This window comes from Rhinopithecus roxellana, chromosome 18 (genome assembly GCF_007565055.1).
Source record: "Rhinopithecus roxellana isolate Shanxi Qingling chromosome 18, ASM756505v1, whole genome shotgun sequence".
Classification (NCBI taxonomy): domain Eukaryota; kingdom Metazoa; phylum Chordata; class Mammalia; order Primates; family Cercopithecidae; genus Rhinopithecus; species Rhinopithecus roxellana.
The window spans coordinates 62,908,543-62,923,009 of NC_044566.1; the positions used below are offsets into that span (position 1 = coordinate 62,908,543).

General features: G+C 48.6%; 1 protein-coding gene across 1 annotated transcript in view; it reads left to right on the top strand.

Moving 5' to 3' along the window:
- The window catches only part of SLC7A1 (solute carrier family 7 member 1), an 87,110-nt gene that overhangs the window by 56,512 nt on the left and 16,131 nt on the right, over positions 1-14,467 (top strand). The window contains exons 3-5 of the mRNA XM_010367089.2: positions 2,395-2,778; positions 5,601-5,759; positions 7,847-8,021. Coding sequence (XP_010365391.1) covers positions 2,409-2,778; positions 5,601-5,759; positions 7,847-8,021 — 704 coding nt within the window. The 5' untranslated portion in view covers positions 2,395-2,408. The remainder of the gene's footprint in view (positions 1-2,394; positions 2,779-5,600; positions 5,760-7,846; positions 8,022-14,467) is intronic.

The following is a 14,467-nucleotide window of genomic DNA, read 5'->3' on the forward strand; positions in this document are numbered from 1 at the left end:
ATCCTGGGGTCCCAGCACCACCAGGTCCTTGGTTCCTGCTCCTCCTCCTCCCTGGTGCCACTCAGGCACTCACTTCACTGCCTAGGAAGCCGCAGGCATCCCTGCCTTGCTGAGACACCTCAGAACTGCTCTGGCTCGAGAGCTTGCAGAAGCAGTCCCGTGTGTTGCTGAAAACAACCTGGGAAGCCATTGTCTCTCTTGGCTTGCTCTTCTCTTGTCGGCCTCAGGGACCCTTTCCTGCTCTTCTCAAACTCTGAGGTCTGATTTTCCCACTCCAGCACTGTTCCACAAGCAGCGCTCCCTCCTCATTTCCTCCCCACTTTGCCCCACCTGCTACACCATGATATCATTTCCTTCCTACCTGCGATGCCGCCGGAACCCCAGAGGACGGCGCCTGCAGAGCCCATGACCCTGTTTGACACTTGGCTGTCTGAGCTGTTTTCCCCATCTATGCAACAAAGGGATAGGATCAGATGATTTTTATTCCCCATTCTAGCTCAAATTTTTGAGTGTTGGGATTATTCTCTTCCCTCGGCCTGTCAGGTAAAACAGAACAGGCACCACTCCCAGTTTCTGCACGACCTGGAGCTGATCAGTGATGTGACCATTGCCGAGGGGCCTGAGCTGCAGCCTGGGGAGGCCCTACTGCACTGTGCCTGCCCGGCAGCTGTGGGTGCAAAGGTGTGGGCAGGCAGGGAACTGTCCAGGTGCTTAGGCACGGACTTTTCTAGACTTACCATCTCAAGAGACTTCATTGCAGCTAAGTTAGGTCAATAAATACCAACTGATGATCAACATGAATAATTGGTGGTTTTTTGTGTGTACCTCGGTAGCCAAAAGTCATGATGATAGCTTCTCTGTGCACATGCTCTTGTTTTGTCTTAGATTTTTAAAATAAACTCTGTTTTAGGATAGCGTTAGATTTATAGAAGAATCGTGAAGCATACAGAGCTTGCATGTGCCCCTCACCATTTCACCTTAGGAATGTGTATCTTATTTTGGTGGGTACAGTGGTTACAATCAATATTGATGTGCTGTCACTAACTGACATCCATATTTGATTCAGGTTTCCCTCGTTTTCCCCAGGTGTCCCTTTTCTGTCCCAGGATCCCATACAGGATCCCACATTGCATTTAGTCCTCACGTCTCTTTAGCCTCTCTAGGTTCTGCCATTCCTCAGACTTCCTAGTTTTTGATGACCTTGATAGAATCAGTCCAGTATTTTGTAGAATGGGATGTGTCTGGTGGTTTTCCCATGGTTAGCCTGGGGCTGTGGGTTTTGGGGGAAAGACCAGGGAGATGAAGTGCCCCTCTCATCACATCACTCTGCCAACATGACTGTCACTGTTGTTGGCCTCGGTCACCTGCGCAGGCAGTGGTCCTCGGGTTTCTCCACTGAAGAGTTTATCTGTCTTCCCACCCCCACCCTTCCATCCTGGACTCTGTGGAAGGAAGTCTGTTCCCTTCAGATGTGGGGAGCAAAGCTCCCCCTTTTTGAGGGTGGCTGCTGGCCTGTCCTTGCCAAGGGCTCACCTGTCGCGTCTGGCCAGGCAAGTTGGGCCTGTAGGTTGGAGGAAAGCAATCTCAGAACCATCCCACAAGGCGCAAGGTGTCCTGGGCCCTAATGGGGTATGTCCCATGTGAGGGTGGGATGGATGGATACATGTCTTCTTGTGATAAGTGCCCAAGAGCATATCAGATATGCATATATATCATGTACCACAGAGCACATTGGGCTGACATTTCAGCCCAGAAGAAAAGTGCTTCCTGGAGTAGTAAGTGACGAAAAGCCCTCACTGGTAATAACTCAACGTTTTTCTGCTTCGCCCTACCTCTGTGTTACCTTAAAAGTGAAAACAACTTGCTCCTTACCCTCAGGGGATCCTAGAAAGATCTTAAATAAAACATTGTTATTGTTATTCAGGGCCTCTGAGTTTTAATAATTTAATAATGTAATTTAATCATGAAATTACGATATGGTTTGATTTGCCTTCTATTACAGAATACTTGAACTAACACCTTGTTTTTCCTGGTGTATTATCTGATGACTGAGTGTAGGAACAATGTCATTAATGTGTGTTTCCTCTACTACATAATTTCCACCCATGGAAGAGTCTCCATTAAGAGGACCTGATACCAATGTGAAAGCTCAGAGACCTCGAAATGAAGTCAGCTGTATCTGTTGGCCTGCTGGGATAATTCTGTATGTGCTGGTGAAACTGGAGAAGGCTGCGTGCTTCTGACAATCGATGGTGGAATTCTACGAATTAAAGCATTATAGCAGGAAATGATTATGAAGGACCTGATCACTGTCTGTTTCAATAATGTGCTAAGATGAGAGTGATGGAATGAAATGAGGAGCAATCAGGAAACATCTTTGTTCTTTTTCAACAGTTCTGAACAGCAACATGGGGTGCAAAGTCCTGCTCAACATTGGCCAGCAGATGCTGCGGCGGAAGGTGGTGGACTGTAGCCGGGAGGAGACGCGGCTGTCTCGCTGTTTGAACACTTTTGACCTGGTGGCCCTCGGGGTGGGCAGCACGCTGGGTGCTGGCGTCTATGTCCTGGCTGGAGCTGTGGCCCGTGAGAATGCAGGCCCTGCCATTGTCATCTCCTTCCTGATTGCTGCACTGGCCTCGGTGCTGGCTGGCCTGTGCTACGGCGAGTTTGGTGCTCGGGTCCCCAAGACGGGCTCAGCTTACCTCTACAGCTATGTCACCGTTGGAGAACTCTGGGCCTTCATCACTGGCTGGAACTTAATCCTCTCCTACATCATCGGTAGGTACCGGGGGCCCGGAGCTTGTGCCCTCTGCCGCTTTTCTGTTTGTTCCCACCTCCAAAGTGTGGGTGAATGCCCCATGGGGAGGTCATTCTTGTTAAGATGAGAGGCACAGAATTCATAGGATGTTTCTGATTCATTTAAAAGTATTTAGTTTCTTTTAGTATGTTTTTAAATTACTAGAGTAAATGCATCACTGATAGAGAAAAATTGGGAAAATAAAGAAAAGCACAAAGAATAAAGTAGAAATACCCTGCGTGACGACGTGGAGAAACTAATTCTCTTATTCATTCATTCATTCTTTTAATAAATGTTTATTGAGTACCTGCTCTGTGCCGGGCATTGTGCTAGATACTAGGGATCCCATGAAGGCGTAAGACACTCTCTGTTCAGCAGTTTCTACAGATAGAACTATTGTTTTAACATTTTTGTGAATTTAAATGTATATTTTTGTACAGTATACCTCTTTGTAAAACAATATAGAGTAAACACTTCTCATATCATTAGCTATTTTTCCATGGTAACATTTCTAATGCTTGCCTACCATTGTATAGATTTATATACACAGCGTGTAACGTATTGGATGTCTTTATGGGTTGTTCAGGTGGTTTCCATTATGTTGTTGCTGTTGTTATAAACAGTTAATTACTTTATGTTTTTGTGCTTAGCCATGATTCTTTTCCTTAAAACTGTCTAAGGAGCAGAATGGCTCTTGGTGGGTCTGCATGTTTTTAAGGCCTTTGTTGACTGTGATCCTCCACGTAGCCAGGGGCCCCTTTCCCTGCAGTGTGGACACTGGACATCGGCCTGTAACACAACCACCCAGCAAATAAAGAAGCAAATGTAGAAAGTCTTTCCAGTTTGCCAGGTAAACATGCTTTGCTTCCCTTTATGCTTTTCTGTATTTTGATTACAACTGAAGTTGAACACGTCAACTTACAAGAAACAAAAACCTAAGTGTCAGAAGCAGCAAAGGGTACAAACGGCCATTCAACATGCCATTTATTTTTTTTCTCAAATTTTTTGGTAGTAGCGAAAAAACAGTAAGACCTGGTAAGCTGAACCATGTGGGTCCCACCTTGCTTCTGTGCCAGCTCCCACTGGACCCTACCACACCCTCCCTGCCATGCATGCTGCCTGCTGGGACCCTCGCAGCCCTGGGCTCCCCGCAGCCCTGTCTCTGCATGGGGGGCACCACTCCCCCTTCACCAGGACAGCTGGCAGAGGGCACACACTCACACTTTCTGAGCAGCACCTTCTCTTTCTTTCCAGCAGCTGCAGTATCTGCTGAGAGCCAACATAGCTTAGTCTTCTGGGCTCTAAAATAAAATTCATAATGTTTTCTTTCAATGCCCCATCAAAACTTACAGCCACACATGGTTCTCACAAGCTGAAGTCTCTCACTGGGAATGTAGCTATTGTAAAAGGACCGTTATGTTTCCAGAGGGTTTACCTGAGCATAAAATATACATTGAGCATGAACTGCTTGCAGCTTCTAGACCAATGAATGAAAGGCTCTGCCAGAGTGCCATTTGCTTGTGTGAGAACATTTGCATGCATTATGAAAATATATTTGCAGCCTTAGCTGCTGGGAAGGGCAGTTTTTCCAGCAAACATTTTTTTTTAAAGGCATGATTCAGAAATTGGGAGAGGGTAGGCTGGGAAGAAAGGCTGGGGTAGCCCCTCTCATCGAGCAGGACAGGGTTTGGGAGCCACATTTGCCAAGAGCCAGCCACTTTGGGGGTGACAGGGAGATGGTGAGACCATTTTTACAGAATTCATAATAGATTGGCTGCTCAAGAGGAAGAAATGTGGTTAAACTTCTGAGTTGTTGGAAAGATACTTATCATAAGACCAAATAGTGAAATTGAATCTCTGCAGATCACTCTGGCAATATGCGGTGAATAATTAGGACCATGGTCACCGACCAGGCCCCCTTTGAAAATAAAGGAAAATGCTCTATGAAAATACTGGAATTTTAGTGACATTTCCTGAGAAACACCAATGGAAACGCATTCTGACTCTCTTTGGAATTATATGACAGGAGAGAACGAGAGTGAAAGACAGCAGCCAACTATTGTTGGCATTTTGGGTGCTGCCCTGTTGGTGTTCTTCGGCGCTGGAGGGTGCAGGCTGAGGGGTAATGAGGAGAGCTGGGGCCTGTCTGCGGTCCCGCACTCTGGGGATGCCATGGCCTCCGAGTCACGTTCAGGCACAAAGTGACAGAGGTGGCTGATGCCTACTCTGCGGTGAGGAAGTGGCTTTGTCCCTGAGCTGGGGTTCAGCCCCTTCAAGGACCTCCTGGGACCCCTCTTGTTGCTGGGAGGAGAATTATGGTGCAGGCACCATCATCTCTGCTGCCAAGGGTTCCCTAGAAAAGAGGCTTCCTGAGTGGGGTTCCTCCAGACTGCCAGCTGCACCCCAGGAGTGCATTATGAAATCAATTTTTCATGAGTTGTCATCAATGTTTACTCTTTCAGTGCAACAAAATAGGTAGCATTGCATACTATCAGAGTGCCTCTCAGATGGTAACACTTGTTTTGCAAACTTTTTATTCGGATATATATATTTGATAGAATACACCTGTGCATATTGGGTGGGGTGTGAAATGCATTCCTCTGTAGGCCCTAGAAGCCCTCTCGCACTTAGCACTAGTTGACCGTCACTTCTGGCTCAGCATACATTGTGGTCTGGCTGCCGCCGCCAGATTCCAGTGCACCGTCAGTGACTCCTGCAATGATGTTGTCGACATGGAACTCCACTGCAAATACCTGGCCAACAGTTGTCCTCACATCCCTCTGTTGTGTGTGCTTTGGGGCAGGTACTTCAAGCGTAGCGAGGGCCTGGAGCGCCACCTTCGACGAGCTGATAGGCAGACCCATCGGGGAGTTCTCACGGACACACATGGCTCTGAACGCCCCCGGCGTGCTGGCCGAAAACCCTGACATATTCGCGGTGATCATAATTCTCATCTTGACAGGTAAAGAAAGCCCACATTGAAAGAGAGATCAGGTCAGAGTGATGGTCAAAGGTTCCCTGAGAGGCTCCTAAGTTCCTTTCTTTACTTACCTCTTTAACCACAACCCCATTTCTTTTTGTTTTGTTTTTGTAGTTCATGCAGGCATCTTTATTTGTCCCTGTCTTCGTGGCTTCTTGTAGATTCAGATAGGGCTGGCCTGCTTCATAGCTGCTGAGTTGTATGCCATTTCATTAAAAGAATCTTAGGTGTTTAGCCTAGCTGTTTGTGGAATAAGATTTTGTCAGCACTGCAGGCTTTTTGTATGAGTGTCCTGGGAATAAAAATTCTTTTGACTCAGAGGATGACCATTTGGAAAGCAAAGCTGTCATTCATCAGCCAGGAAAATGTGGAGGAATGAGCTCCATCTGGAACACTAATGTGTGCCTGGGGCATCTGAAGACGACTTGGATGGTTTTACACCTAACAACCATCAAAACACCCTTTCAATAAATAAGTTTCATGACAGAGTTGTGGTTACAGAATTTGAAAAATCCCAAAGACTGCCTGAACACAGCTGATGGCAACTTCTTGCTAGTGACATTTGTGCATGTCTTGGCCAGTGCAATGCGAGTTTTGCTCTGTGGGGCTGCATAAACGTGAAGCTGAAATGCAGATAAATTCTCATTTGGGGTTAGAAAATCTTGGATGAGTTTTAAAAATGACATGCCTTATTTTACACACCACATAATTGAAATAACTTCACTCAGGCTGGTCTCAGCAGTATTTCTGGTCCAGCTGGCAGAAACATGCATCAGAAAGTAAGTCTGCACTAGTGAGGTTTCATTTTAATAAACCTAAGAAGGAGGAACAGTAAAGAAGCAATATATTGTTGTGTTGAAGTGTTCTCCCTGTGATTAATCACACAATTCTCTTCTAACATCTGTACTTCATAATTCCATCTCAAAAGTACAGCAGATTTTATTTTATTTTATATTTGAGACAGAGTCTTGTTCTGTCGCCCAGGCTGGAGTGCAGTTGCGCGATCTTGGCTCGCTGCAACCTCCGTCTCCTGGGTTCAAGTGATTCTCACACCTCAGCCTCCCAAGTAGCTGGGATTACAGACACGCACCACCACACCCAGTTAATCTTTTATATTTTTAGTAGAGATAAGGTTTTGCCATATTGGCCAGGCTGGTCTGGAACTCCTGACCTCAAATGATCTGCCCGCCTCCCAAAGTATTGGGATTACAGGTGTGAGCCACTGCACCCAACCAGTTTTTATTTTAAAACTATGAGGGGCGTCCATGGCAGAGCAGTGGTCTCAAATCCTGGCTGTGTTTGAGTGGTACCAGCCCCTTCTATGCCACTTTTCTTGTGCAGCAAAGACTTCAGCTACGGAAGTACCTGAATGACCTCTTCAGCCTCAGGTGGTGCTGGGGCATACGCCTCAAAGGCAGCGCTGTCAGAGGTTCCTGGGCATCTTTATTAGTTTTCTTTAAAAAAAAAAAAAAAAATAGGAGTTTGCAAGCTAGAGCTAGCCTAGCTCGGATGTTGTTTTATATGCACTGAGTCCGATGAGGAACCATGTGTGTTAGTGGTTCCAGAACCATAGTTAGTTGTTACTGTTAATATCACTAACATCCCAAAGTCAACCAGAATAATTTCCTCTTCTGAAAAATGCCCGTTCTCCCAGGAAACTGAGCAAAGCGTTTCTTCCTGGATTTCTTCCTGGAGGCTGTTTCCCAGCAGTGCATTCTTTTAGTGAGCGGGAGCGGCTTGGGGTGCGGGTCCAGGCTTTCCCGTCCCTATGAGAGGGGCGCATGCTGCAGATCTCTGCAGTCCTCGGGTACTCCTGGGTGGGCTTCTTAGGGGACCTGGGGGTCACCTAGGAGGGCCTGGGAAGCACCCACAACCTTGGTGATTTAGACCCCGATCCCTGCCCCCAGAAAGATCATTAATCCACCCCAGTCCCAGACGCTCACAGAGGTCTGCAGAAGCTCGATGCACTTGGATTCTTTTTCAGTCGCCTTCTTATCCCCATCCAGGAAGCACCTTCCCAGTTGGTGGTTAACACTCAGACAAGGTTTTGTGTCTGTGCGCTTTTTCAGGACTTTTAACTCTTGGTGTGAAAGAATCGGCCATGGTCAACAAAATATTCACTTGTGTCAACGTCCTGGTCCTGGGCTTCATTATGGTGTCAGGATTTGTGAAAGGGTCGGTTAAAAACTGGCAGCTCACGGAGGAAGATTTTGGGAACGCGTCAGGCCGTCTCTGTTTGAACAAGTGAGTTGCTGCTTCTGACCATTTTTCTTATTTGGTATTTAATGACATAGACTTGTATGGAGGATATAACTGGCTAGGATGGCATGTGCTTTAAAAAAAACATTATTGGAGTATATGTTGTTAATTGTTTTGTTTTTCTGCAGTGAAGTAGCTGAGGGTATTTTGTATGTATCAAGTTTGTGTGAAGGTTTATTCCCCTGAAATGGAAAGACTATTGTATGACAAGAAAGACTGAGGGAAAGAAAATCATCACCCTAATTCCAAATTGTGTATCATTCAAGATTCTTGTCAGACTCGTTACATGGTCCCTCTTTCCCCAGATTCTGTTTGATGGCCAACTTTCGGATTTTGTGTTCAGAAAAGATTTTTCTCTGCAGTGCCATGGTGACCTCACTTTACTTTTGAATACCTTCCTGTTACATTAATAACGTAGAGGGAAGAGAAATAGATGAAACTGTTTTTGAAGGTTTGCAGAATGACTGAAGTGTCAGAATGTGAGCACAACAGTCTCTTTCGCCAGCATTTGACTTGTGCTGCTCCAGCCCTGGTGACAGTGGCCCCATCACCCTCATGTCTCTGACGCAGACCCCTGGAACTGGAGGTGACAGCTCCACCCTGTGCCATCTCAGGTCTCTCACCCAGCCCTCACTGACAAGCTCAGATAACCTAGGAAAAAAAGCTCAACAGTCATCGCATATCTTTTTTATCTTTTCTGTCAGATCTCCACATAATTCTTTAGGTCCCTGGATGGAGAATGGGGGCTTAGATTTTGTGTGTGATTCTTCATTAAGACTGAAGGTTGAAATTGCTATGAGAAAGAGACCCCCCAGGTGCCACAATGGAGTGGCTTTAAAGAGATGTTTCCAGTCCTGAAATGAGCAGTCCAACTTGGCTGGCCAGCTTTACCACAGGCCTCTGTGGACCCACCGGGACATTGTCCTCATCTGCCCGGTCAGAGCTGGCTGTAGGCACAAGCGTGACCCAGCTCTTCCAGAAGGAAGAGGAGAGGATAGAGGAGAGTGCTCAGGGCTGTTCAGGATAGACCAGAAGACACACAGAAATTCCACTGGCAAGAGTCCACTGGGGGCCACATGGAACTGCAAGGGAGGCTGAGAAGCACTATCCCACGTGGGGAATCTTAGCAGTCACGTATGCCCAGTTGGTCACTGGTTCAGGGCCAGATGCCCAGGCATGTTGTCCAGTGTTGTCACCAGTGGGCAGGCATTGATGTGTGACTACTTGAATGGAAACAGGAAGCTATGGCGTTCGGTGCACGAAACTTCACTAACACAAATATTTCGTGGTTAGCAGTTCTAATAAAAATACCCTTGCTTCCTAAACTCTGTTACAGAGAAGTGAAGACTTTAAATATGTCATCCCAAGCATTTCAGAGTGATATTTATGCCAAATTTATGGACGCCCATTAGTTTAGGGTGGAGTAAAGCCAGTTCCAAATATGCTTTGAAGGAACATAGTAGCCTTTGAAAACTCTGAGAGCATATTTGACCGGTTGTTAGTTACAGGTCAGGAATGAAATATAAAGGGCACCTCTTGTTAGCTGGTTGCCAATCGAGATTTAATTTTATTATTTTTATGAAGAGATTGGTTGTGCCAGCTGATGGTATTTACTTTCACTGGTCAGCCTCACGCTGATGCCCTAGTAATGATGAGCTAGCTGTACCGGCCCCCAGACAAAGCAGCATTTGTTGCCCCAACCCCCGATCACAGGTGGGGCCCCCTTAGCTCCATCTGACGGCCTCACTGCCAGGGCCCAGCGCCCTGACCACGGGGCTGGCAGGGGATCGGCCATGTTAGGAGGTGGAGTTCTGCAGGGCTGGAGTCTCCTTGGCATGCTCTGTCATGTTGTTAAAATCTCGAAGCATCTTTCTGTCTTCTGTTTTTCCAGCCATAACTTTGTGTTACTGACAACAGCCATGTAGTCTTGCATGAAATGGCTTGTTCCTCTGAAATAGCAGGGCGCGGTCCAACCGATCCATGTAGCGCACGGGGCTTCAGCTTGCATGGGAGGCCGTGTGGCCTCGTGGGTTCGTGATTTCAGGATGCTGTCTTCTAGCCATCTGGGAAGGCCCCTGGGAACTAGGTCGGTCTGTCTGTTGGTCTGGGAAGAGGAGTGTTACCCTGCAGTCTGGATGGCTCTGCTTGCCTTTGACTCAGGCTGCTGCTGGCATTCCCATCCAGTGTTCTGTGGACACAGCAATAGTGAGGCATCAACCCCGCGTGGAAGCCTGTTGAGAAGTTTTGTTGGATGGTGTCTGCCAGTTAGGATGGAAGCCCCCAAATAACATTGGCTTCAACAAGATAAGGGTTTGGTTCTCTTTGGTCAACCTCTGGGGGTGGTAAGTCCAGCATGTCGCTTCACCCGGCCAGGAATCCAGGCCAGGCACCCCAGGGCCCAAGGCAGCTCTTCCCGCTCCGGCCAGCAGGATGGAGAAGGGAACAGCAGAGGGCCCCCTGTCTCCCCACTTCATCCCCTGGAGTTTCTCAGCAGACGCAGACGCCATGTCTGCTCAAACCTCCTCCATCAGAACTTAGCCAGATGACTACCCCTTGTAGCTAGCGACTCTGGGAAACATGCAGTCCTGATTCTTAAGGCTTATATGTCCAGCTGAAACAATTAAGGGTTCCATTACCATGTAGAAGAACAGGGGAATGTGGCTTTTGAGCACAACTAACAGTTGATGTGAGGGTGGCTGGTGTAAGTGAGGGTGGCGGAGCCCTGCTGCAGGGTGTTCACTGCTGATGCAGTGGGAGACCTTCGGGCCTGACCCCTTTCTATGCCAGGCCTTGTCTTTGCTGCTTCTGAGCAGCCAGCTGAGTGGAACACAGAAGGGCTGGTCAAAGGCTGCAGGGCAGGCAGCGCCGAGCTGAGACCAGGACTCACGCTCACTTTGTCTTGGGGCAACATTTACTGGGTGAGAGCTCTTGGCAGCCCTTCTCCTTCACGTGTGAGTTGCCAGATGATGAGTGAACACAACTGCCACACGCATGTAAAAGGTTAGTTATTGATTATATAGAAAGAGACTGTTGAGAAATACCTCTACATGTTTTGGTTTGCGCCTCTAGAATGGATTCTGTGGTTATTTTGTGTTGATACTCTGCCACTGGCATCAGTAACACCCAATCTTAAAGGTTGAATTTAACTTTTTGAGTAGGTGAAATACTACGTGGTTCATAATGCTTTAAAAAAAAGATTTACAATGCGTTCCTCTCTTCATCCACCTCATCTCCTACCCTCACAGGTAAACTTTCTAATTGTGTGTAAGCTTCCAGTTTCTGTGTAAGCACAAGCAAATGCAGATATGTATATTTTATTCCTTTTTTCTTACACAAAACGCAGCATTCCATATATATTGTTCTGCACCTTGCGTTCTTGCTTACTAGCAAACCCTGCAAAATTTTTTTTTTTTTAAATCAGCCCCTTGTTCGTTGTTATGGTTGCCCAGGGTCCCAGCACCTGGGTCCTCCTGAGGTCAGGGGTAGGTCCTCCTGAGGTCAGGGGTAGGTCCTCCTGAGGTGAGGTGTAGGTCCTCCTGAGGTCGGATGTAAGTCCTCCTGAGATGAGGTGTAGGTCCTCCTGAGGTCTGGGGTAGGTCCTCCTGAGGTCTGGGTAGGTCCTCCTGAGGTAGGGTGTAGGTCCTCCTGAGGTCTGGGGTAGGTCCTCCTGAGGTAGGGTGTAGGTCCTCCTGAGGTCTGGGGTAGGTCCTCCTGAGGTAGGGTGTAGGTCCTCCTGAGGTCTGGGGTAGGTCCTCCTGAGGTCTGGGGTAGGTCCTCCTGAGGTAGGGTGTAGGTCCTCCTGAGGTCTGGGGTAGGTCCTCCTGAGGTAGGGTGTAGGTCCTCCTGAGATGAGGTGTAGGTCCTCCTGAGGTAGAGTGTAGGTCCTCCTGAGGTAGAGTGTAGGTCCTCCTGAGGTCTGGGGTAGGTCCTCCTGAGGTCTGGGGTAGGTCCTCCTGAGGTAGGGTGTAGGTCCTCCTGAGGTCTGGGGTAGGTCCTCCTGAGGTAGGGTGTAGGTCCTCCTGAGGTCTGGGGTAGGTCCTCCTGAGGTAGGGTGTAGGTCCTCCTGAGGTCTGGGGTAGGTCCTCCTGAGGTCTGGGGTAGGTCCTCCTGAGGTAGGGTGTAGGTCCTCCTGAGGTCTGGGGTAGGTCCTCCTGAGGTAGGGTGTAGGTCCTCCTGAGATGAGGTGTAGGTCCTCCTGAGGTAGAGTGTAGGTCCTCCTGAGGTAGAGTGTAGGTCCTCCTGAGGTTGGGTGTAGGTCCTCCTGAGGTCTGGGGTAGGTCCTCCTGAGGTAGGGTGTAGGTTCTCCTGAGGTCTGGGGTAGGTCCTCCTGGGGTAGGGTGTAGGTCCTCCTGAGGTGAGGTGTAGGTCCTCCTGAGGTCGGATGTAGGTCCTCCTGAGATGAGGTGTAGGTCCTCCTGAGGTCTGTGGTAGGTCCTCCTGAGGTCTGGGGTAGGTCCTCCTGAGGTAGAATGTAGGTCCTCCTGAGGTCTGGGGTAGGTCCTCCTGAGGTAGGGTGTAGGTCCTCCTGAGGTCTGGGGTAGGTCCTCCTGAGGTCTGGGGTAGGTCCTCCTGAGGTAGGGTGTAGGTCCTCCTGAGGTCTGGGGTAGGTCCTCCTGAGGTAGGGTGTAGGTCCTCCTGAGGTCTAGGGTAGGTCCTCCTGAGGTAGGGTGTAGGTCCTCCTGAGGTCTGGGGTAGGTCCTCCTGAGGTAGGGTGTAGGTCCTCCTGAGGTCTGGGGTAGGTCCTCCTGAGGTAGGGTGTAGGTCCTCCTGAGGTCTGGGGTAGGTCCTCCTGAGGTAGGGTGTAGGTCCTCCTGAGGTCTAGGGTAGGTCCTCCTGAGGTTGGGTGTAGGTCCTCCTGAGGTTGGGGGTAGGTCCTCCTGAGGTTGGGTGTAGGTCCTCCTGAGGTTGGGGGTAGGTCCTCCTGAGGTCGGGTATAGGTCCTCCTGAGGTAGGGTGTAGGTCCTCCTGAGGTTGGGGGTAGGTCCTCCTGAGGTCGGGTATAGGTCCTCCTGAGGTGAAGTGCAGTATGAGGAGCAGGTGTGGCAGGGTCACAGTCAGCGGGGCCAGTTTTCGGATGCTCACGCGTGCCTTCACCCACGTTCTGTCACCTGGAGGGTTATCCAGTGTCTCCTACAACTGCCCTAAGGAGCCAGGGAGGATGCCTTTTGTTTTGCCTCCTCCCTTTGCGCTCACCCATCCCCCTTGCTTCCTTCTCTCCATGCTTTTATTGTTGTGTGTGCTGTACCTGTCTGCGTGAGGAAGACACATTCCAGCCCTTCTTAGTCCTCTTCTGTGAGTTCACCTCTTTCCGGGATTTAATCCTGTATGCAGTTCCCTGCACTTTCCACTTGCCCTGAAATGGGAATTTCAGGACCTTTCTAGGTGCCTCTGCCTCATGGTGGCCTAAAGCTTATCTATCCATGATAGCATTCATTTATATATATTTTTTTAATTTTTAAAATTTATTTTAGAGACAGGATTTTGCTGTGTTGTGCAGGCTGGGGTGCAGTGGCACAGGCTGGGGTGCAGTGGCACAATCATGGATCAAGGCAGCCTCAAACTCCTGGGCTCAAGCAATCCTCCTGCCTCAGTTTCCCAAGTAGCTGGGACTCTAGTCACATGCCACCACACCCAGCTAATTAGAAAAAAAAAATTGCACTAACCCGGTCTCACTATGTTGCCCAGGCTGGTCCCTAACTTATGGCCTCAGGTGATTCTCCCACCTCAGCCTCCCAAAGTGGGCATGCATTTATTTTAATACAAGGTCATGTTGCTACCTCTTGATGTCATAGGAGCTGAGTGGGGATCTGGAGGCTTTTCACTGCCTGTCTGTCACCCTGGCCGCACAGGGGACCGAAGTGGGGCCCACAGAAGCCATTTTGACTCTTGAGTCCCCTCCTCTTTTGGCCTCCTCCTCCCCCTCTTGAGCCATTTGGTTGTCACCTGTTTTGTCTTCAGCATAGGCCACTGTATAACAGAAGCCGTTAGCCAGGGTGGGAGTGGGCAGCCGGCAGGGCCCGTGGCCTGAGAGGCGAGGGGGTTTGGATGAGGTGGACATAGCTCCGGCCCTTTGCTGTCGCGTGGCCCTGCTGACTTGTCTGTCCTGGGCTGCTTGGGTTGCTAATTTTAGTCATACTCTAATACAACAAACTAAAATTTTGTTTGGCCACAGTTTTTCCTACATCCATCACTTGTACATTTCTGGGGGTTTCCTCTCGTTACTGTTTATGGAACCACAGTAAACCCCACATGTACATGAGCTTTCTCATGCATGTACTTGCAGTGTCTTCATGGCAGTTTATGTAACTGAGAGATGTGATGATCCTCTAGGAATTAATGAGGCTTAATCCCTATTAGAGAGTTGGGTCCATCCTGTCTGTCTGTCTATCAGCCAGTCAGTAAATCCCACTGAAAGCAAAGTTCACCAAATG